The following is a 23,546-nucleotide window of genomic DNA, read 5'->3' as shown; positions in this document are numbered from 1 at the left end:
ATTTAAATTGGCTTCCCTCACTTCTGAGTTACTCCACTTGGTCTCAAACTAACTCTCTAGCAGTCTGGTCTAATCTTCTGGCTCATTTCCATTCTCTGGCTCATTCTGTCTTCACCTGTGTCTAGCTTCTTCTCTCTTCAACCTGTCTCTGTAAAACTCTGCTGGTAAAACTGTCTCTGAGTTCCACAAACTGACTGAATAGAACTGACTAGAATTCAGATATCTGTTTGCCTCTGTCTCCTGGGATTAAAGGAGTATGTGTATCCCAGCCAGATCACATAGACCTAGAGGGGTCTTTGGATGTGATCTCTTGCCAGAGCAGCCATGTTCTGAATTAAAATTCCTCTACAGATCCTTTTTTTACTTCCATGTGTTGAAATGTTTCCATTATTTCATTCATTTTTGTGTTTTCACTGCCTTAAGGCATTTATTCATCTTCCAGGCCCTTGAACATGCTCATAATTACTATTTTGACCTTCTTGTCCTGTGCTACAGCTGCATTGCATTCTCAGGGCCCATTGCAGTCGGCTGCTGGTTTGTTTGTGATTGTGTTGGGGCCGGGGTCTCACCTCTGCAGTTATGGTGTTGATATCCAGTTTGGTCTTTGTTGAGTGACTGTCCCATTCTTTAGTTGTTGTTTCCCACTCTGGATCCTGGGCAAATATGGTGGCCAGAGGGTCTCTAGTAGAAAGTGCTTCTATAGGTTGACACAAAGGAATGGAGATGAGCTAGGAGGAAAGGCTAATGGCACCAGACAAAAGAGAACCCTGGCTCTGCCCTGGTGGTGGAGTATCCAGGTAATAGAGTGTGAAGAGGGGCTTCTTCAGGCAGACTGCAAGGACTAAGTTTGGAGAGACAGGAATGAAAAAGCTAGAGGTACCCTGAGTCTGCACCCAAAGCCGAATATGGAATTTTAAAATATATCCTAATCCTCTGAAATTCCTCAATATCTATTGTAATGTCTCCATTTTCTTCTAATTTTATTAGTTTAGACCCTGGTTTTTGGTTAATTTAGGTTTGTCAATCTTGTTAATTTTTTAAAGAACTAACTCTGTTTCTACTTCATTAAGTTAAGCTCTGAGTTTATCTCTACCTATCTACTTCTTTTCTTTTTCTTTCCTTTTGTGTGTGTGTTGGAGGGGGTTGTTTTTCTAAGGCCTCCATGTGCATCATTAAGTTGTTAATTTGAGATCTCTCAAAAATGTTTATGTAGGTACTTAATTCTGTGAACTTCCCTTTTAGGACTGCCTTCATTGTATCCCATAGTTTTAGATATTGCCTTTCCATTTTCATTAAAGTCTAGGAATTTCAAATTTCCTTCTGAATTTCTTCCTTGACCCAGTTATTGTTTGCTCATGTGCTGTTTAGTGTCTGTGTATTCACATGCTTCTTGCCATTCCTATTGCAGTACATGCCTTTCTTTATTGCATTGTGGTCAGATAAAATGCAGAATATTTTCATTTTTCCTTTATTTGTTGAGACTTGCTCTGTGTCCTAATATGTAGTTAATCTTGGAGAACGTTCCTTGGGCTGCTGTGAAGTACATGTATTCTTTAGTGTTTAAGTGTTATGTTTTGTAGATATGTTAGGTCCATTTGGTTTGTGATGTCATTCAACTCCCGAGTTTCTCTGTTGCCTTTTCTTCCCAGATGGCCTGTCTATTGATAGAGTGGTATTGACATCACACTATCACTCTGATGCTGTGAATATATTATTTCAAATCTAATAATGTTTCTTTTATGAAATTGGGTGCTTTAGAGTTTGATGCTTACATGCTAGAGTTGTAATCCTCTCTCCTTTAATGACTATGAAATGACCCTCCTTATCCCTTCTGACTAGCTTCAATCTGGTCTGTTTTGTCAAAGTTTAGAACAGCTGTGCCTGCTTGCTTTTCAGTTGTTTGAGGTGTTCATTGGGAATACCTTCTTATATCCATCTACCCTAAAGTGGTGGGTATCATTGTGGCGAGGTGTATTTCTTAGAGGCAGAAAAAATATAGACCTTATTTTCTGATCTAATCTATTTGTATCTCTTTATTGGGAAATTGATATCACTAAAATTAAGAGTTATTATTGAATAGTTTGTGTTAATCACTCATTTTGTTGCTTTTGTGGTGTTTCCTTAGACCTCTTTTGATTAAATGTTCTGGGTTTATTCATTCCCGGTTCCTTCTTGTGCGTGTTTTTTTGTTTTTTTTTTGTTTGTTTGTTTGTTTTGTTTTGTTTTTTTTCTTCTCTTCAGAATTACATATTGCTTAAAGTAGTCTCTGTAGACTGGTTTAGTGGCACTTCTTAAATCTATTTTTACCTTAGGGAATTTTTCCTTCTTCAGTTACAACTGATAGTTTTGCTGGTTATGGTAGTCTGGGCTAACATATGCTATCTTTTGTAACTTTTTGTAGGACATAAGTTCAAGCCCTTCTTGGAATGAGAGGCAGCAGAAGAGTGGTCCACTCTGTTTGGTCTGGATAGAGACTTGTTTCTAGGTTCATGATACTTATCATGGGCTGTGTCTTCCAGTGTGCCAGTAACCCCTGATTTTATATCATACCATCTGCCTGTCAGTGCAAATGGTGGACTAAGGTCCTCTGCCAATCAATAAAAACATTGCCAAGTATTGAAAACAATTACAGAAATAGGGTTTACGTTTTAATATTTTTTTAGACAGGGTCTCCCTATGTAGTCCTTAGTCTAGAACATACTATGTAGACCTGGCTAGCTTCAAGCTTGTAGAGATCTGCCTGCCTCTGCCTCCTGAGTGCAAGTAATGGGATATGGGATTAAAATGTGTGTCACCACACCTGACACTTTGCCACAGTTCTGAAACCCAATACAAGAACATTGCATGGCGGTGGGAGAGTGGGGAGAGGATAGTGGGTTTCTGGAGGGCAAACCAAGAAATGGGATAACATTTAAAATATAAATAAAAATGCAATTAAAAAATAAAGGATCATAATAGCAAAATATGGGATACTTTTCAGTCAGAACAGCAAAGCTTTGGTCGTTTTTTAATTTTTTTTTAGATGGTTGCTTGCTTTCTTTCTTTCTTTCTTTCTCTCATTTACTGGATTTTTTAATTTACATTTCAAATGTTATTCCCTTTCCCAGTTTCCTGTCCATAAACCCCCTATCCCTTCCCTCTCCCCTTCTTCTATAAGGGTGTTCCCCTCCCATCCACTCTCCCTTCCTGCCCCTCCCCCGACATTCCTTTACACTGAGGGTCCAACCTTGGCAGGACTAAGGGCTTTCCCTTCCTTTGGTGCCCAACAAGGCCATCCTCTGCTACATATGCAGCTGGGTCAGTTCACGTATAGTCTTTGGGTAGTAGTTTAATCCCTGGGAGCTCTGGTTGGTTGGCATTGTTGTTCTTATGGGATTGCAAGCCCCTTCAGCTCTTTCAATCCTTTCTCTAATTCCTCCAACAGGAGTCCCGTTCTCAGTTCAATGGTTTGCTGCTAGCATTTGCCTCTGTATTTGACATGCTCTGGCTGTGCCTCTCAGGAGAGATCTATATCCGGTTCCTGAGAGCATGCACTTCTTAGCTTCATCAACCTTATCTAGTTTTGGTGGCTGTATAAATATGGGCCACATGTGGTGCAGGCTCTGAATGGCCATTCCTTCAGTCTCTGCTTCAGATTTTGCCTCCATATCCTCTCCTATGAATATTTTTGTTCCCCCTTTTAAAAAGGAGTGAAGCATCTGCATTTTGGTCATCCTTCTTCTTGAGCTTCCTGTGTCCTGTGGATTGCATCTTGGGTAATTGGAGTTTTTGGGTTAATATTCACTTATCAATGAGTGCATACCAAGTGTGTTTTTCTGTAATTGGGTTACCTCACTCAGGATATTTTCTAGTTCAATCCATTTGCCTATGAATTTCATGAAGTCATTGTTTTTGATAGCTAAGTAGTACTCCATTGTGTAGATGTACCACATTATCTGTATCCATTCCTCTGTTGAAGGGCATGAGTTTTTGGGTTTTTGTTTCGTTTTTTTGTTATTTTTAATCTTAATCATTCTGACTGGTGTGAGGTGGAATCTCAGGGTTTTGATTTGCATTTCCCTGATAACTAAGCATGTTGAGCATTTCTTTAGGTACTTCTCAGCCATTTGATATTCCTCAGCTGAGAATTCTTTGTTTAGCTCTCTACCCCATTTTTTAATAGGGTTATTTGGCTCCCTGGAGTCTAACTTCTTGAGTTCTTTGTATATTTTGGATATTAGTCCTCTATCAGATGTAGGATTGGTAAAGATCTTTACCCAATCTGTTGGTTGCCGTTTTTTGTCTAATGACAGTGTCCTTTGCCTTACAGAAGCTTTGCAGTTTTATGAGGTCCCACTTGGCGATTCTTGATCTTAGACCATAAGCTTTGACCATTTCAACTGGCTCTATTTCACCTCTTCCTCTTCAAAGCTCCTTGATAGTCTCAAAAACCAGCAGCTCACAGGTAGTGTGTCAGCCTCTTGTCCAGACATCGTCAGACACTGGAGCTGGAGCTCCTGTCAGTGTTGTTACTGCCTCCTGTTTCTCTGAAAGACCCCACTTACAAAGTGTTCATCTGACCCAACTCAGTCTCACCGCAGACCTCCCTGTACCCCCAGAGATTTTGTGTAGAAGCAACCATAGATAATTGTGGAAAAGTAGCCATTTCTCAGCAGCCTGCAAAGGTGACTATTTGGGCAGCAGCCTGGTGCCAGGAAGTCTAGAAAGAAAAGTAAGGGCTTTGAAATTCCGCTACAGGTTCCTGGAAATTTAGACTATGTCGATGTCCACTGTGTGAGATACCAGAGACCCAGACCTAGTCCCTTGGTAATCGGGTTGGAAGAAGCTAAAGTCAAATCTCAAAGGAAGCAAGGTAGCCACACAGGAGGTGTCCTCAGCAAGATCAGGTGCTGCAACAGATTTGTATTAATTGGAGGCCATTTCTGTCATGGTAAAACTCTGTCTTTTCATTCACATCTTCCCTTCTCTGCTAGATCCCTCACATGTCAGCATTCTGACTGTTGGGGATTGGGTTCTAGTATTCTATCTCTCGGTGGTGGTAATGTACTCACTCTTACTTTCTCCCTTACAAATTTTAGGGTTTTGATGTAATACTAGCCAATACACAAAATGGCACACACTACAGTATTTATTTCCTTCCAGTGAAGGGTTTGGTGGTGCTCTGTATGACTGTATGGGTGTCTGGATCTCTGTATGACTGTATGGGTGTCTGGATCTCTGTATGACTGTATGGGTGTCTGGATCTCTGTATGACATTATAGGTGTCTGGATCTCTGTATGACTGTATGGGTGTCTGGATCTCTGTATGACTGTATGGGTGTCTGGATCTCTGTATGACTGTATGGGTGTCTGGATCTCTGTATGACTGTATGGGTGTCTGGATCTCTGTATGACTGTATGGGTGTCTGGATCTCTGTATGACATTATAGGTGTCTGGATCTCTGTATGACTGTATGGGTGTCTGGATCTCTGTATGACTGTATGGGTGTCTGGATCTCTGTGTGACTGTATGGGTGTCTGGATCTCTGTGTGACTGTATGGGTGTCTGGATCTCTGTATGACTGTATGGGTGTCTGGATCTCTGTATGACTGTATGGGTGTCTGGATCTCTGTGTGACTGTATGGGTGTCTGGATCTCTGTGTGACTGTATGGGTGTCTGGATCTCTGTATGACTGTATGGGTGTCTGGATCTCTGTATGACATTATAGGTGTCTGGATCTCTGTATGACTGTATGGGTGTCTGGATCTCTGTATGACTGTATGGGTGTCTGGATCTCTGTGTGACTGTATGGGTGTCTGGATCTCTGTATGACTGTATGGGTGTCTAGATCTCTTGAAAGTAACATCTACTTGTTTTTTTAATCCAAAGTAATCATCTTTTTTTCCTTAAGGATGAGATAATCAATTTAAATTTTACAATTATTTATTGGTAAATATCAATTTTAAAAATTAAGGGGCTTTAGTCAGTGAGTGGTGTGTGTACTGTTGGATCAGAGATCTGGCTCAGTGGGTGCTTTTCAGCCTCCAGGCATCTCAGTGCTGCTGTCCAGGTGCTTTCCAGGGCAGCCATTGCATCCGAAGGCCTCCTGGAGAAGAATCTTTGCATGTTTCCTTCTGGCTGCTGGAAGCTTGATGGTCTGCAGCCCTTAGCCTCCCCCTTCCTCACAGCCCTCGGTTCATTATCATGTGGGTGTCTCCCTAGGGCAGCTCATAACATGGAAGCTCTGGGCTATGAGTAAGCAAGAGGGGCAGGAGAGCAGCAGAGCCGGAGATCAGAAGTGACATCACACTATGTTTGACATACTTGCTGATTAGCACTATCTCCAAGTCCAGCACACTCTTAGGGAAGGGAGCCACACAAGGCCTGAGCTGGAACTGGAGGAGAGTTTTTGCCTCATGGCTGCTTACCATATATTTCTGTAATAGCTCGTTTATTTTTTCTATAGGTTTTTCAGTGTTTCCTCCTTGTTGTTGTCTGCCCACCTTTCTCCAACCCCTGTCTCTCTCCTTACTTCTGTATCTTGTCTCCTCTCCCTATCCTTCCTCTCAGCATGTTCCCTGCTGCCTTCTTGACTGCCTTCTACTCCCAGGGGCCCCTGCCCTCTGCCTCTGCCATTCTTTTGCTATGCTGGTAGCCATACACCTGGACTGGCCAGGTCCAAGCTTCCCCTTCTGTGTTTACGCTACCCCCACCTGCTACACTCAGTGACAGGCCCACTTCTCTTGTTTCCCTTTACTGCCCAGTGCTTAGTTCTTATTGTATCACACTGCAGTTTTTATTTTGAAGAATTGAGTACTTATGTCCTCTGGGGTTTGCCTATTTCATGCTCATAATTTCTTTTTTATAAATTAGAAGTCATTCCTTTGTCTTTGGGGCAACTTAAACAGTATATTAAAACATTTCATCAGGTGGGAGACTTTGATACCCTGCATTTTTGATGAGCCTATTTTATTTGTAATGTGATAATTTTGTATTGTTTAAGAGCATAAAAGTCCTTGTCTTCTAGAATAGCTCATTGAAGCCTACACAGATGAAGTGACTTACTGACATGCTTGGGACAGGTGTTTGTGCATGTCTGTGTGTTTGAGAATGTATGTGTGCACACTGCTGTCTTAGTTCTTGGTCGTTGAAGCTTGGTGATATCATTTGACTTTTTATTACATCATTTTGTCTTGTATTTAAAGCTTTCAGAGTAAAAAGCTTTTTGTCCTTGTGATATTGTCCCATGACATTAATTTGATCTAGGTTGAAGCTGTGTCTTGGTTACCACTTTTGCCAGTATATTTCCTCACCCGAATGAATCTAGATTCGCAGTGCGAGACTTGTCTGGCTGCTTTCTTTCCTGCTCACCTCTAGCATGGCCTTTGTATCCTGATGGCATTTTTCTAACTGCCTATACCTACCAGGTCAGGCCCAGCTCCTCCCTCTGTCTGCACAGCTGAGATGACACACTGCAGAGGCCTCAGAAAGCAGGTGCTGGTCTTGTCCTGCATTGGCTCTGGGGCCTCTTACCCCTGTGGGTTGAGGCAAACAGAAAACCATGTGCTGGGGGAAGGGGGCTGTCTAAGGACATTTGTAATGCTACTTTTTTGCTTCAGGCTTTACTTTCAGCTCCAGATGTCCAGGTTGGTTCCTGCTCTTCCTCTGAAGGGCAGAGTGTATTTTTATCCTTCAGATTGTAAGGTTGGTCCTGGCTGCCCAGCCCAGCAGGCCTGTGGTTCCTACTCTGCCTACTGCTTTGAGTATCCCTTCTGTGTTGGCTCTTTAATCTTGGTTTTGAACCTGACTCTGTCTTTTCAGGCATGTGTTCTCTCTGCCCCTGCTGTGTGTGGAGCAGCAGTGGTGCATCAAAGTGCATACTCAGTGTTGTCTGATAGAAGGAGGTCCTCTACTTATCCACTGAAGAGCCTTCCACTCCCGCTTAAAGCCTCCCTTCCACTGTGCACATTGTCATGATGGTGATATTTGTCCTGTGTATTGGAGGCAACATACTTGGTTTGACTAGTATTTATTTTCCTCAAAGACTTGGTTGGGAATTTCTTTAGACAAAATAGCAGCCTGCCAGCTGCTATTGGGTTGGTTATTGGGTCATAGTTTCTCCAGCACATCAGACTCCAAAACTATCGGTGTATATGTTTGCTTCCCCACCAGGACTGAGTTCAATTAGCACATCTGATACAATTGAGGCCCCTTTTCAGGAATCTCGTTTATAATAGACACTTGGGAACAGCCAATGAATTGCTGAGCCAGTCACTGGGACCATGATGGCCACTTCAATATCACCTGGAGAAATGCCTGTTTCTAGGAAGCCTTCTGACTGTAAGCTTTGTCTGTGTTACCTCCTGTCTATTATTGCTCATGGAAGTTTCATTACCAGCCTCACAGGTGACTAGAGTAGGCAAGGACATTAAGTGCCTTACCTGACCTTACTGTTGTCTTTTGCATGCAGACATTGGTAAGTTTCAGGCTCTAACCTGGGCAGCAAGTCTATGGTAAGGCATCTCTTCCCAGAGCTTTACTTCTGCAGGTGTTTGCTAATGTGTGTCCTAGTGGCTGCAGTCTGAGCATTCCAGAAGACTCTGACTAGAGACAGAATTGCAGTATGTCATTTGGAGGCTGGGTACATGCTTGGATGAGCCTCCTTGTCCTTCCTGCCCCAGTCTCCCCTAGGGAACAGCAAATGAAGAGTCTCATGATAGTTTTACCTTCAGATGTCATATTTCTGCTTGGCTGGAGCTACAGGTCAGGAAATGGCAGGTCTGCGCCCTGCAAGATCTTCCAATACTGGCTGCTTAATTGTATCAGATGTGCTTCTCCTCGGATTGCACCAGAGATCATTCACGGTTGGTGCTGGGCTGCTGAGAGGCCCCACACATATTAGCCATGCCCGTGTGGCTGGGACACAGCCTCATCAGCTCATCATCGTGCTTTGAAAGATCCTGTGAGAAATCCCTGGCATTCAGTCCACTGTCTATGTTTAGCTTTGCTGAAGTGTTGGCATTCCAGAGGCATTCCAGGAGCCTTCTTGAAAGAACCTCTGAGAAATCCCGACTCGTAGTCCCTTGTCTGTGTTTAGCTTTGCTGGAGCATAGGCATTCTGGGACCTTCTTGGGATTTTTGGATTCTTCAACCTCTGGGGAGCCAAGTTGTTTCTTTGCTCCACTTGACAGGTAAGGGAAAATACGTAAGACGAAGGCAGCTTACCCAGGATTAGAGAGGCCACTGCCTCGCTTTCTCCTCAGCCCCTAGCCTGATATTGCCTGAACCTTGGCTCTTTCCTCCAGCCCTTTTAGCATGTGCATGCTCACACTGTTATCTAGGCAGCTCTTATTGCTCTGTTCTGGAAGGTTCTAAGCCAACAGGTACATCACTGAGGAAAGGGGCTTTCAGAACTTTTGCCTCTTTTTTTCTCTTGTATTTTTGAGGGATTAAGACCCTTTGCAGATACTACGGTGTATCTTAAAATAAAAAGCTCGGGACTTGGAAACTGTGTACACTGATGTTCACGGTAAGCCTCAGTCATTGATAAGGCTTATACTCTTGGGGATGATGAGGGTAAGTGCCACCAGGAGCCTGGTGCAGTGCTTGCTCACACAGACCTCATACAGGTAGATGACAGTTAGGAGTCATGTTTCTCCTCCATGTACCCCAGACTGTTCCAACTCTCAGGCCTTTGATGACTACAACTGGGTAGTGAGGACAGAGGCAATGGAATGTGATACTGGAAAGCCTAATGAAGATGTGGGTATTCCAGTCCATACTCCCAGCTGCCGTAAGCTCCTAGCTGCCCCAGTGCTGTGGACCTGTGTAGAGGCTCTGGTCTGACCTGCTCATTTCTGTTGGGATACCCTCAACCTTCAGCCAGTCTTATAGGTGTGGGAGACAGAGAACACTTCTCTTCTAGTTTTAGCCATTGCACCAGAGCAATGGTATGTGCAAGCAAGGACGTAGTTCAGGTCATCCAGCTACTTAAGTAGAGGACTGGCTGCACCCCAGGCGCTAACTCCAAGCTGCTTACCGTGGCTCTCAAAGTCATAACTGAAGGAGGGAGGCTCTGTTAAGCTGGCTTCAAAGGACTCATTGAAACACATCCCTTAGGTAGGTAGAAACATATACCCTCCTCTTTAAGACTCTACCTCTCTTGCTGTATGGGGAGTCCTACCATGATAGGTCAGCATACAGGACAATGGCATGGTATACCACCAAATATCAGGACTCCAAAAACAGTACCAAGCTCTGCTCTTTCCCAACTGTGAGGTTGGAGGCACCTTGGTGCTTTAGCCAGGCCCAGGTTCATCTCTGCTCTGCATGGCTGTGAGCTGTTGAATAGTTACTTGCCCCCTCTTCTGTGTTTCCTGTCATGGGGATCCATTGTGATTCTTGACCCTGATTAGCTTAGTATATCCTACTTGGAAGGAGCCTGGAAACGTTCAAGAAGCATGTAGAATAGGACTTGGCAGACAGTAAGCATTCAATAAATGTTAATGATTATAATCTACAAAATGGTTGTGCTAATTACCCACTTTGAGAAGGGCTGTTGTGAAAATTGAGGCTAACACATGTGTGTGACCTGCTGCAGCTTAGGCTCTCTGTGCATTACCACTGTCCTCCTCATTGAGCATGGCTGTGAGCAGAATGTCAGCTACCTTCTCCTCATGGCACTAGTTCAGCACCACTGTTGCCAGCTAACTCAGGCTTTGTTCTCCTCCAACTAGACCAGGGAACTGAAGAACAGAGAGGCCGAGCTCAGCCGCCGTGACACTTTCTACAAGGAGCAGCAGGAACGCATCCAAGAGAAGGTAAGACTCAGGCTGGTTCCTTCTAGGTAAGTCCCAAAGGTACCTGGCCAGAGCATACCACCATGATGGGAGAACAGCAACTCCCTTGCTGGCTTATCCAACCCCAGTCACCCTCGGGCTTGCCCATCCTCCTGCCTCCACAGGAGCACCAGGATCCCAGCCTTTCAACAAGTTGCAATCACAGAGATAATTGCTTTTTAATTGGCCATTTTCTGTGAACGTGGCTGGCTCTACTACAATCTAGTTTTAGAAAAATAATTCACTTTCACCACAGGGCGGTGCTGAGACCCAGTATACCCTTTTTACTTGAGTTAAGCAACATTGGATAAAAATAATAACATGAAGCCTTGCTGTACAAATGCATTAAAGTTGTATCATCGATTTTCTCCTGGGACTTGGGAAGATCAAAGTACTCTGCTGCTGCATGCTTGCTGCTGTTCTGAGGACGAGCCTGAGAATGCCAGAGTCACAGGCACTTTTACCTGGTTAAAGGCTAGCAATTCATGATTGAAAATCTCTTTGATAATGTGCTTACTTTGGGAGCTTTAATTTGTTGATTATGACAGATTTTCCAAAGAAACAGCTTATAACATGAGAAAAGATGGTTGAGAAATTAAAAAAAGTATTCTCCCTCATGCCTAAGAAAAGTATTCTTTCTCATGCCAAGCAATCTGAGCCACCAGCTATTGCAGGCAAGTCTTCTCCTGTCATTTGTCATGGTTTGGAGCTTTGAAAGTGACAGTTTGCTTGAGGGGCCTGCTTTCCATGGGGGTTTTCTCCTGCAGCATGCCACAGCAGAGTCTGGCAGAAGTGTGGGTTCTGGATTTCCAGGTAACGAGGACGAGAGGGCGGTGGCTCCCTGCTTCACAGCCACCTGCTTGCCCACTTCTGCCAGGCATGTAGAGGAAAGCCAGCATTGAGGATAGAGCCCTGGCAGTGATATCCTGCAGTCCTAAGCACGTGCCTGAGCAGTGCCAAGTGGCCTTTAAGGAGCCAGCTTTCACAAAGCAGTTCGTGTACAGGTTTGACTATAGCATGCCATGTTAAGAATTGTGATTCGGGATTACAAAAAGGAGTTTAAAAAAAATCCACCAGCCATGGCTCTAATTATCACAGTCGCCCATATGTTCTCAGGCATGGAGATATTCCTTCTGGTTGTATGTGCAGTACTGTTTCCTGCTGTGTTCTTCTCATCTCTGATTTGGGCTTGGCTACTCAGAGCTTGTGCACATGCTTCTGTAGGATGGGAGGAAATGGTCTTGCAGCAGCTTTCCTCCTCTAAATCTGTTTTCCTTTCATTACGTTCCTCTTCCTCCTTGGTGTCTCTGTAAGGCCAGTGTTCTGCTCTGCCACAAGAGAGGCAGTTCTCCCACCAGGCTCCTCCACCAATGCTCTTCCTCCCTACTTCTGAGAAAGGGGAGCCCCACTCCTCACACACAGAGAATTTTACATGCTTGTGAATAGTTCTCTGCTTTGACAGGAGCTGTCAAAGTATGCTCTCCTTTCTGGTAGTGCTTTGCTGGCAATAATGGAGAGGAAAACACACCACATCACAGCAGATGGAGATCAGGCCAGAGGTAGTGGGGTTGTGGGGAGACCAAAGAGTTAGACTTACCTATATTAGTTCTGAAACAGGGTTTTGATCCTTTCCATGGATAAGTTTATTCTGGTAATGGTTGAGAAGAGGAAAATACAGCCTCTGACAATCTCTTTATAGCTGCTGCTTTTCTTCCATTTGACTTCTGTTTCTGAACACTCTTAGACCTTGCCATTTGCAGCTCCCAGACCTCCCAACCATCGTGTTCCTCCCTTCTCTGTCCTTCCTCACCCCTTGCTCAACACCTCCTTCCTGTTTCTTTCTCTCTTTCCTTTCTTTCCCTTTTTTGTTTCTTTGAGTATAGACACTGAGAGCAGAGCCTGATCTAAGAGGAAGTGGAGAAGATGTGGACAGTGGAACCCTATCTGGTTCCATGACATGGAGAGTAGACTCTTGCCCAGGAGGAGAAGGCCTCATTCTGGAATTCTGCCACCTGACATCCTTGGGACCAGTCCTGGAGTTCCTTGTGGGCCTCCCCTGGTCACTATAACAGGCAGGAAAAGAAAGCTTGTATGGTCCAGGCTCATGGTCTAGGAAAAGGAGACTTTGTGGTGCTTTTATACTGCTGTTTTTGTCCTGCCATGATGACCTTTTAGTGTGGAAGTAGAGGCTGTCGTATTTAGCAAACTTTACAAATAATCACACTCTGTACCACATGGAAAGGTCTAAGTGTAAAGCGTTGAATTTTGCCAGGGATAACAGTGAACTGCTAAGTACATGGACCAAAGGAATGTTCTCATGCACCTAAGGGAGAACTGTAGGCATCCTAGTCACAGGGGACAATCATCTATCCAGCTGAGCTGACGAGCCTGGGTGTCAGAATCTGAAGCTAGGTTGTCTCTGTTGCTCTGCAGTTACCATTTCTCCCTATGTCTCCCTTTCTTCATCTTTAAGATGGAGTCATCTGTGTTGTCTGTGAGGAGGGAATGAAGACTGATGTAGGCAGTGGAAGTGTTTCCCTGGACAAGGTGCTAGTTTTGCCCTGTAGCCACTCGGGATCCTGTATGGTGTCATAGTGAGTGCTTCAGTTTTGGATTAGTACATGGACATGGGTATGTACATGTATGCTGTGAATTTGAACCTAGGTATGCTGAGGTGAGTTTCAGTACTGAAGATGATCTGTCCCCATCTCCTGCTCTCTGGGATGGAGGCTCCTCCTCTCTGGCCTTCATAAGGCTTTTTATGAATGCCTACCAGGAGTCCCACAAGCAAGGCATTGTGCAGGGGGCTGGGACTAGTTCATACTAGCATTTCTCATACACCAAGAGAATTTTTATTGTGTGTTAGATACATGCACCAAGAAGGTGAAACCCTCAGCATCCTCAGAGTCATGCTTAGAGGACCTCTTACCATCTTGCTTGCGCTCCAGCTGAAATGCACTCAGCTGTCATTTTTGTGAATTCTTCTAGGAGATGAAAGAACTGGGGCAGGATCCCCACACGGTGCCTGGAATCAGCTAGGGTGACTTGTGTCTCTTCAACCAGTGCATTTGCTTCTGCCAGAGACTCCTGTGAAATGCCTGAGAAGCCCACAGACCTGACCACTTTTGCTGGCAAAAGCCCAATTGGCTGTAACTAACCATGGTCACCCATTGAATTGAAAGAGGGGACAAGTATGCTTTAAGGTCCTGTAGACATCCTCTAGTTCTGCCTTGGTAATGGAACAACTTTGTGCTGAGTATGGCATTTATAGCCTCTGATCTCAATTTTCTTATCCTTGAAGTGAGGTGCTAATCTGCCCATTATTTTATCGTGAGTGATTATTTGTGCAAAGCAAATATCAGAATGCATACTGACATAAGTAATAAGTTCTCTTTAATGTTGTTTTCACCCTGTCCCTCTTTTTAATTTTAAGTACATAGCCATTCATTAATTTCACATCGATTCAAGTTTGTTGTTTCATGGAAGCCTCAGGTGTAGAAGAGAGGTGATGAGGCCACAGGTCATCTGGTGTGAAGGGGAGGTGGTGAGGCTTGGGGAGGGCCACAGGTTGTCTGGTGTGGTGGGGAGGTGGTAAGGCATAAGCAAAGTGTGGCTCCACCTTGTGGAGTCCTTTGGAATAGAGAGAACTGATGCCCATGCTCTAACTTCTGGGCCACAAAGACCTCCCAGTTCTGTAAAACCTCATCTTACTTTCCCAAACTTTTCAGCTGCATGGAGGAAAAAGCCTGTAAACTAGCCTCCAAGACTGAATTTTGGAGAAAACACAAAACTTAGAAATGTTTGTATTCTTCCTGGACTTTGACTTGTTCCCAGCACAGACATCTGTACACATCCTGCTTCCCTGTTCCTGAGCGGTGAACTCTTTCTTCCTCCTTTTCCTCTGATAAAGAAGGGCTGTAAGCAGATTCAAACAGTCCTAATTAGCCTTCTTACTAACACACAAAGCCTACCTGACCTAGGCACGGGTATCCTTGTTTCTTGGGGTGTCGATCAGTGTATTCATAATGTTTTCATTTGCTAGTGACAATCCCGTGGGAGTACATTGACAAAGCCACCTCAGAAAAACTAAGGTCCAGGTCTGTTACAACCAGGTGTGGACATACCTAGTGGTACAGCAGATTCTCCAGAAGAAACCATGTGCTCAGGAAAACCTCAGACCACAATCATGGAATCCTGATACCTTCTGCTGCTTTGTCCCTTCTCCTGGGACCTGGGGCCCTCCCACAGATTGTAGCGCACACAACACATACCATGTTGACTAATCCATGCTAGTGTCTATGGCTTCCCCCTTCTTTCTGTAAAAGCTGTTGAGCACAGTCCTGATTAGTGTCATTCAGAAAGGGTGATTCATCATTAGGGCCAGGAATGCAGTGCTGGGCATATAATAGGGGCTTAGTAAATATTTTCCAGAGTAAAGAGAGGGAAGTATGTGCACATAAACAGGAAACAAATGCATTCGGGTTTCTGGAGGGGAAGAAGAGAGCTTTGCCAAGAAGACTGTTTAGTAGAAGTAGTGTTTGGAGAATGACCAAGATGGCCATGGCAGCCTAAAAGGTGGAGGCCCAGCCTCCTCAGCAGAGGTGTTCCACACACAGGCCATGGTAATATGCTGAATAGACATATTAGCATCTGATCTTGGGGGACCTCACTGAAAATGTGGCCTTCGATAGTTTTAAAGTCTGCACGGCCTGAAAGCTGGAGAGAGATTTGAGCTTGAAAGCCCTGGAGAATAATGGTACCATTTAGGGAAAGAAAGTTATGTGAGCTGCTGCTTTTGGGGCAGTGATGAGCCTAATTCTAGACATGTGGGTATGAGGCAGAATGACCAGTGAGAAGTGTTAAGCAAGAGGAGTGGGTCCCACAAGACAATAGTCAGTCTGATTTTGTGAACCTGCACCATGTGCCAGGCCCCTTTCATAAGTTATCACTGATCCTGGCTTCAGCCCTGCAAGCTAGATTATATTACATGTGTTCTACAAATGAAAGAACTCAGAAACAGGCTGAGCAAGCTGCCAGAAGCCGTGCAGCTGATAGATGGAGTCTGCTCCTTCTACCACACCATGCTGCCTCTCTATATCAGCTTGGAAGAGAATGTGGGAAGCAGGCCGGATGCCGTGGGGGCAGAGAGCATAGACCCAAGAAAGCCTGTGTAGCAGGACTTGTGAGCCACACCCAGGGAGCCTTGTCAGTTCCCCTCTGAAGACAAGCTAACACTGGGCTTTATAGGGGTGAGGTAGGCATGTGAGGAGGAAAGGCCTGGGCTGGAGAGATAGCTCAGTGGTGAAGAGCACTGACTGCTCTTTCAGAATTCCTGAGTTCAAATTCCAGCAACCACATAGTTGCTCACAACCATCTTAAGTGAGATCTGATGCTCTCTTCTGCTGTGTCTGAAGACAGCTACAGTTTGCTTATAATAAACAAACCAACAAACCTTTGAAAAAATATATTGGTAGTTAGGAGTAGAAAACCAGTATATCAGAAAGGAGCCCTCCCGTCACCTTTTGGAGAGGGATCTGGCAGAAGCTAGTCCCGAGTCAGAGGCAGGCATGCCAACAAATGGCCACAGGTTCTCTAGGAGTGAAGATTTCAGGCCACATGGTGGGAAAGCTGCTGCTGCAAGAACAGCTGCACAGGCATGTCCATTAGACACCTCTGCTGAGTACAGGAGGCCTATCCTGTGTCACAGCCCAGAGATGCCACCGAGATGCAGAGCAGGGCACTTTTGTAGAGATGAAACAAGTGACAAGGACTCCCAGAGAGAAGCCTTGAGAGAGGCCAGAGTGGTGGGGATACAGCATAGTGATCTGAAATTAAAACAGTGGCAAATGGGGACATCAGCCCCAAGGACAGGAACTGCCTCCAGAGCAAGTGAGAACATGTGTTACCCACTGAGCAAAGGAGACATCTGAAAAAAATTTGAAGCCAGAAGTCTTTTACCTCAGTACCAGACTGGGAGCTAGAGCAGTTGCCTGCCTCCTGTTCCACTGGTGCCTTGTTTTGATCACAGCACCTCACATTTATGTATTCTCAGAAGCTGTGAGTGGGAATGGATTAGTACATTGTTTAGAAATGCCTGAGCACCAAAGAGACAGATGATGCAGTGGACTGGGGACCTGTGCCATGTGTCCTCTCTCCGAATGTGAGAAAATAGCCCTGCACCTGCTTGCCTTAAGAAGCACATGGCATAGTATCAAGTGCTGGGTTTTCAACACCACTGACAGCTTTGCGGACTTCACCACGTCACACAAGACCTTGAAGGTTGGGAGTCTGCATTTTCACAAGGACAGCATTATTAGATATGGTTACAGGTTACATAATGAAGACATTGCATGGAGCCCATTGCCTTGTATCCTTGCATCAGCTGAAGCCACCATTGGTGATCCTAGCTAGGGATAACAGAACAGAACAGTTTAACTGCTATTGTCCTCACAAAGCAGGGACTCTTATTTCCACGTCTCTGTCTACTAGCCCTCTAGCTTTTCCATGGTAGTGTGAGGAGTCACTGGAGCTCCCAGTCACTGGAGTTAGATGCTGTCTTAGACTAGTCATGTTAAATACGTTTCTCACTGCTGTGAGCAAATACCCTTCATAAGCAACTTAAGGGAGGATTAATGGCTCCTGGCTCACAGTGTCCAACCCATTTATGGTGGGGAAGGAAGTCACAATGGTAAGAGGTTGTGGCACAACTTGCTGACATCTTGGCAAACCACAAAGCAGAGATGAAGTGGAAGCAGGGCTGGGGTATAACCCTTACTGTCCATTCTTATTGTCAGTGTCAGCTAAAACCTTTGTGTTGAAGGTTTCACCACTTTCCTAAGTGGTGCTGCCATGCGAGGACCAAATATTAAAGCAAGTAGTGTGTGGAGAACAGTTTGTATTCAAGCCATGACCTGTCTCAACAGGCATTCAGGATCGGCATCCCACCTCTACCTCCTCTATTAGCACCCTTCTATCTCCTCCACCTCCTCTTCAACTCTGTCTCTATCATCTCCATCTCCACCATCTCCACCTTCCACCTATCCCACCTTACTGCACGTCATCCACCACCATACTTTACTTCCATCACCACTACACTGCTACCATCCCCTCCTCTATCACCTCCATTTTCACCATGTCTAACCCTCTATCTCCTCGACCTTCAGCCTCATCTGTGTGTTCATGCACCATGTCCACCTCTGTCTTCGCTTCTACCGTCAGGGCCTACACCAACTCCAGCACCAGCACATACACCTCCTCCAACTCGATCTCGAGCTTCCACCTCGGCTCTCCCTTTACCCCACTACTTGCACCTCCTTACCACCCACCCACTCCACCTGTCACAGCTGACATTACTGCTACCAGCATCGCTGTGCCCATTTCCTTCTCTGCACTACTTCTGCTTTGTCACCTATCATGGGTTCTTTGCCACACAGTCGTATCTCCTATTTTGCTAGAACTTTCTGTACCTGACACCTTCCAAGCTGAACACAAAAGCTATGGCCTTCTATAAACTTGGAGAGTCTGCTGCTCCCTGACTGTGCAGCACCCTCTTTGGACAGATGTCTAGGACGGCTGACATTGCTGTGCTGTGCTTTGGTGCCTGAGTGCTGTTGCTCAGGTTGTGTTGTGTGCCGTTGGGAGTGGTCATGTGAAAATGAAGATACAGAAGAGGCTAAGTGGCGGCCTGATGTTTTATAGCTATCAAACTACAGTCAAAGGCAACCAGGTCTTCCAAAATCTGCTTCAGGAAAGGGTAAAGGCTCTGACCTCCTAGGTAACTTTGGTAATTATGTGAGTTAATATATAGCAAATTAAACCAATCACCAAAGCTGCTTTTCCTGGTGCCCGGCACCTAATATTTAGTGAGTGCATTCAAATTCAAAAACATTGCCTGTCTCCTTTAACCTTCAAAGTGACCCTGAAAGCTGGATGACAACAGTGACTGCTGACCTGGCCTCAGTGCTTGCTGGGAAAGCACCAAGTATGTTGTGAGTGAGTTATTCCAATTCCTTTTGTTCCGTCCTCAAACAAGTCCAGGAAGTGGGAACTCACCAGCCTACTGGGTAGAGAACCATCTACAGCAGTGGTACCACAAGTTGGGTGGAGTCACAGCTGGCAGTTAGAGTTTGCTGCTCTGAGGCCCTGGCTACCCGAATTCAGAAAATCTATACTTAGCATCTACAGGGCTCAAGTCAACACTGTTTCTGGGGAAGGTTCCCAAGTGAAGCACACAGGGGCATGTAAGCACCTCTCCCCACGGCATGGTTGCTTCTGCTTTTCCATATTGTTTTTTGCTTAAGCACCTTAAAGCCAATGCCCAGCAGCATGGCCTTTCTCCCCTGGTACTTCACATAAGTTTCAAAAATGTAATCCTTATGCAACTACAATGTCCTCATCTTACACAGGACAGACATTAATTCATTTGATATTTCTTTCCAAAATTCTCTTCTTCCAGAATATTTGGATTTCTATTTGTTTGGGGTATAAATCTTTATCCAACAGTCACATTATAGTTGATTCTTAGTTCTGAAGCCCATGGCCGTGGTCATGTAGTTTAGACTTGATCATGACAATGGCTTGATCCCTTTTTCCTCCTTCAGTGCATGGAACCTGAGCAAGAGAAGTTAAATGCTGGGAGAGCCTGTTAGGAAAGGGAGTTGCCAGCCAGGTCAAAGGCTAGCCCTGTGGTTAAACTGCTGCTTACTGCTACTGGTTTGCGTTGTTTACTCTTTAGTGTTGCTACAGTCCTTTTCAGCCCAGACTCAATCAGTAACTTGGAGTGGTTTCTATGCATTTCTGCAGTAGCCATAATATGCAGTGCTTCTGCTCATGTGCATTGTATGTTGGTCCCCACAGCACATTAAATCTCCTAAATAGACACTTATAGGGTGGCTTTTCATCACATGTGCAAGTTGTCACCCATTCCAATTGGAGAGAATTTTGTTAAATAGTTTTGATAGATAGCTGCTCCAGGACTTTCCTACTTTTTCCTTTTTAGTGCTCCCCTCACAGGCCAAGATCAGGTGGATTTGACCATGTGAACCCCTTAGTATTTCCTGCTGGTGTGGTAGTGAGAGGCCAAAAAGGGGCCTCCTGACATCAGGATTCAGGATACTGTGACCTAGTGCCGGAGACTAAGTGTCCTACTCATATCACTGAACTAGTGCTTCCTGGCCCACCTTGATTCTCCCTCCATCATGGCAGCCTGGTAGAGTCTCTTACATGAACTGAAGCCATGTCTTTCCTTCTAATTATTGTACTTTTTTCTGGACTCCACCCATGATCCAGCATCCAGTTGTGCAGCAAGATCTTCTGGTGGTTTTCATTGTCTTTCCCCTGCAATCAGAAGGCCAAGATTCCTCAGCCTAGGCTGCAAGACTCCGCTTTGGTCTGGTTTGTGTCTCTGGGCCCTTCCCAGCCTGACAGGTATTGCCTGTTCTGAAATCTCCTTCTGACCACTCCCTGTGCTGCCTACCTGTGCTTGCTGTCCCAACAAAACTGTTCCCTGTCATGGCTTCGCCTAATTCACTTTTTGGCCTCCCTCTCCCCCCACCTCTTTTCTTCTTCTTCTTTTTTTTTTTTTTTTTTTTTTTTTTTTTGTCCTTAGAGGTCAGCTTACAGCAGCACACACAGCCAGACCTGTGTGGACCAATGAGATGGAGGGTATTCTCTGAATGGCACTGGCTGCTCTTTGCTGCCTTCTGAGTCCCCAAACTCTGCTTAAGTACTTGTGTCATAGGAATCACTGGGCCATCTGCTTGGAGCTTACCCAGCCATGGAATAATATTGCCTGTTGTTTACTTCTTAACTTATATGTGTTCACAGAAGAAACACAGGAAATACAAATAAGCATAAAGATTAAACAGAAATGAATGAAATCACCTGCCCTTAAAAAGAAGTGACAGTTGTTTACCTCAGTGCTCACTTATCCAGCCAGACCATAATCACACATGCTTCCCAGTGTCCTTCAGTTCTTGGTTCTGCCATCAGCCTTTCACATCCAGTTTAATCTCAGTCTAACTAGCAACATCCTGCCCCTTGTGCCTTTACTTACAGTCACCTGTCAGTACAGTGTGTTGTTCTAGGTCTTTCTAGCATTAGAACCATCTGGACTGGTCTTCTAGAAAAATGCATATTTAGACTTAAGATTTCTGGGTCATGAATTCTGTATATCTCCGGGGCCGGGGTGATGCATGCAGAACAGGCTGATGTAGCTTGCCCTCCACTGCAGGTGTGTGACAGTGCTGGTCTCCCCTGACCTTATGTACATGGTATTTTCCTCATCACCTTTTAAATGAATTACAGATATAATGCATGTTTGTTTGCAGAAAGCATGGAAAACATGGCTGGGTACAGACCCAACGCTGGAGCAGTTCCTTGCAAATACTTCCTCTGCTGAGTGCTTACTGCAGCCTTACTTAGACTCACACAGATAGGCTTGCACACGGTATGTCTTACTGCAGACAGACAGACTCTCACAGATAGGCTTGCGTACGGTATGACTGCAGCAGACAGACAGACTGACCCTCACAGATAGGCTTGCGTACAGTATGACTGTAGCAGACAGACAGACTCTCACAGGTAGGCTTGCGTACGGTATGACTGTAGCAGACAGACAGACTCTCACGGATAGGCTTGCGTACAGTGTGTCTTGGACAACTTTACATACCAACTTCCTCTGCACATCAGTCTCACTTGTTCCTTTTGACAAGTGCATGATGGGAATCTCTTATGTTTATTTGGTGGTTTCCTGTTAATGACTTGGAAGGTTATCATCTCTGTCACAATTGGTTTTAATGGTTACCCCAGATTTCTCTTCAGGAATGTATTCCAGTGAAAAGACTTTGAGGTTCTCCCCCTGCTTGTGCCATCGCAGCATCTTATCCCTTGTAAGAATGACTACACCTTACAATTATCAACATAAATATGTTTTTAAACATTGTTTTGATCCCATATTTATTTGGAGGGGGAATAGCCTCTTTATATCAGCCAGCCATTTTCTTTTAGGTCATTTGTGTTTTTTAATTGATTTGTATGTCTTTAAAGAATGATATGTTTATTAACAAGTGATTAAAATATATTATCGTTAGAAAAATCCTTTTTCCTGGTATGTTTATTCATAGATACTCTTTGTGGGATTTATTTATTTATGATTTACAGAGTCACTATTGCCCAGGGTTGACTTAAATGATCCTTCCACCTCAGTGTCCTGTGTAGCTGAGATGACAGGCTGTTTGGCTAGCTAGATATTGGTAATCTATCTGTTTTGTGATAAATTTAAATGCTCTTCCTTCTCCATTTTTTCTCTTTTTGTCATTTATGATTATTTTGAAATCATGTTTATTAGTAGTTCATAGTTCCATTTCTTGATTTGAAACTCTGGTCCTGTCTTAAAGCTCTTGTGTATAAGAGCTCTTACAGATGCTACAAGCCTCCTGTTATCTCCCCTTCAGTGATTATCACCATTGGAATCCGTAGCCTCACCCAGATCTGACTTCTGCCCTGGCGCTGGCTAACTGACCTTATGTCAGTGAGTCACCTATGCTGAGTTTAGAGTCCTTTCTTTTAGGGAATTGAGGACATGAGATACTGAGTGGCCAGGCCTGCCAGGATGTAGCTAGTTAACTAATAGTCTCCTTTGCTTTCCCTCTGTGTTCATTGGTTCAGTTCATCTAATTGATAGGTAATTGCTGAGGTTTACATGAAACTAAATTGCTTTCCAGGGCACAATGGTGGCCACTGGTTCTACTTCTACCCTGAAGAGTGACAAAGTTGTTATAAGTCACCGTGTCCCCACTACCATCTGGCCATGAGTGTCTTGACAAGAATTGGAAAGAGCTGCTCTTCACCCTCATTTTCGTCTGGAACTCATGACCCTCCTGTCTCTTCATTAGAATATGTGAAAGCAAAACCAGGGACGGGTTCTGGGCTAGGCAATGTCTGACTTCCTCCACTTGCTCTCCTATCTGTCATTCGTGATGCTCTGTCCTTTCCCCCTTTGATATATTGGACATTGCTTGTCTTGGGCATCTTCCCGTTTACTCTGAATCCTCTGGAGTGCTGCAGCCCCAAAGTCTCTCCTGCGAGTGAATCCAAGCTGAGGCTGGAAGCATCTGGATGGGGAGATTTGAATTCATTTAGTGTGACTGAATGTTCTCTTGCAATCTCTCCTGCCTTGAGTTTCAATTCCCTCATATCAGTGCCTGATTCAGTCTCAGTCAGGAGATTGTTCTCTTTGATAACAGAAGGAGTTTAGGAGTCCTTTCTTTCCATCTTGCTAACTGGCCACCTTTCACCCCAATATGAGTCCAACCCTTCCTGCTCTTATCACTCCTAATCCAATTTTAAAAGCTTCCCCAGGGGGCTGGGGATTTAGCTCAGTGGTAGAGCGCTTACCTAGGAAGCGCAAGGCCCTGGGTTCGGTCCCCAGCTCCGGAAAAAAAAAAAAAAAAAAAAAAAAAAAGAACCAAAAAAAAAAAAAAAGCTTCCCCAGCCCCCTCTTTCCTTTTTATAAGGCTCAACTTTCCAGGCCTCAGCTCTCCTGACCCCTTCCTTACATGCCTGGACCATTCCTTAATGTCAGTTCTCTGCTTTCCATTGGAAGCAGGTATTTCTAGGAAAGTAACTACTATGTCAGATCTAGGAGAGGCCTTCGGGGCCTTAGGGGCCTCTCCTAGAAGCATAAGGAACTCATGAACTCCCTTTCTACAAACTGGTCTGTTCCTCT

The 23,546-nt window shown here is 44.6% G+C and overlaps 1 protein-coding gene across 3 annotated transcripts in view; it reads left to right on the top strand.

Moving 5' to 3' along the window:
• The window catches only part of Chchd6 (coiled-coil-helix-coiled-coil-helix domain containing 6), a 220,701-nt gene that overhangs the window by 124,227 nt on the left and 72,928 nt on the right, over window positions 1-23,546 (top strand). For 2 of the 3 annotated variants that reach the window (NM_001106608.1, XM_039107371.2), the window contains one exon: window positions 10,718-10,801. The exons of the other annotated variant lie outside the window; for it this stretch is intronic. In NM_001106608.1, the coding sequence (NP_001100078.1) occupies window positions 10,718-10,801 (84 nt within the window). The remainder of the gene's footprint in view (window positions 1-10,717; window positions 10,802-23,546) is intronic. 3 annotated transcript variants of the gene reach the window in all.

Source organism: Rattus norvegicus, chromosome 4 (assembly GCF_036323735.1).
Source record: "Rattus norvegicus strain BN/NHsdMcwi chromosome 4, GRCr8, whole genome shotgun sequence".
NCBI classification, from domain to species: domain Eukaryota; kingdom Metazoa; phylum Chordata; class Mammalia; order Rodentia; family Muridae; genus Rattus; species Rattus norvegicus.
The sequence above is the reverse complement of the archived record's forward strand: the minus strand, read 5'-3'. Positions and strand labels throughout refer to the sequence as shown.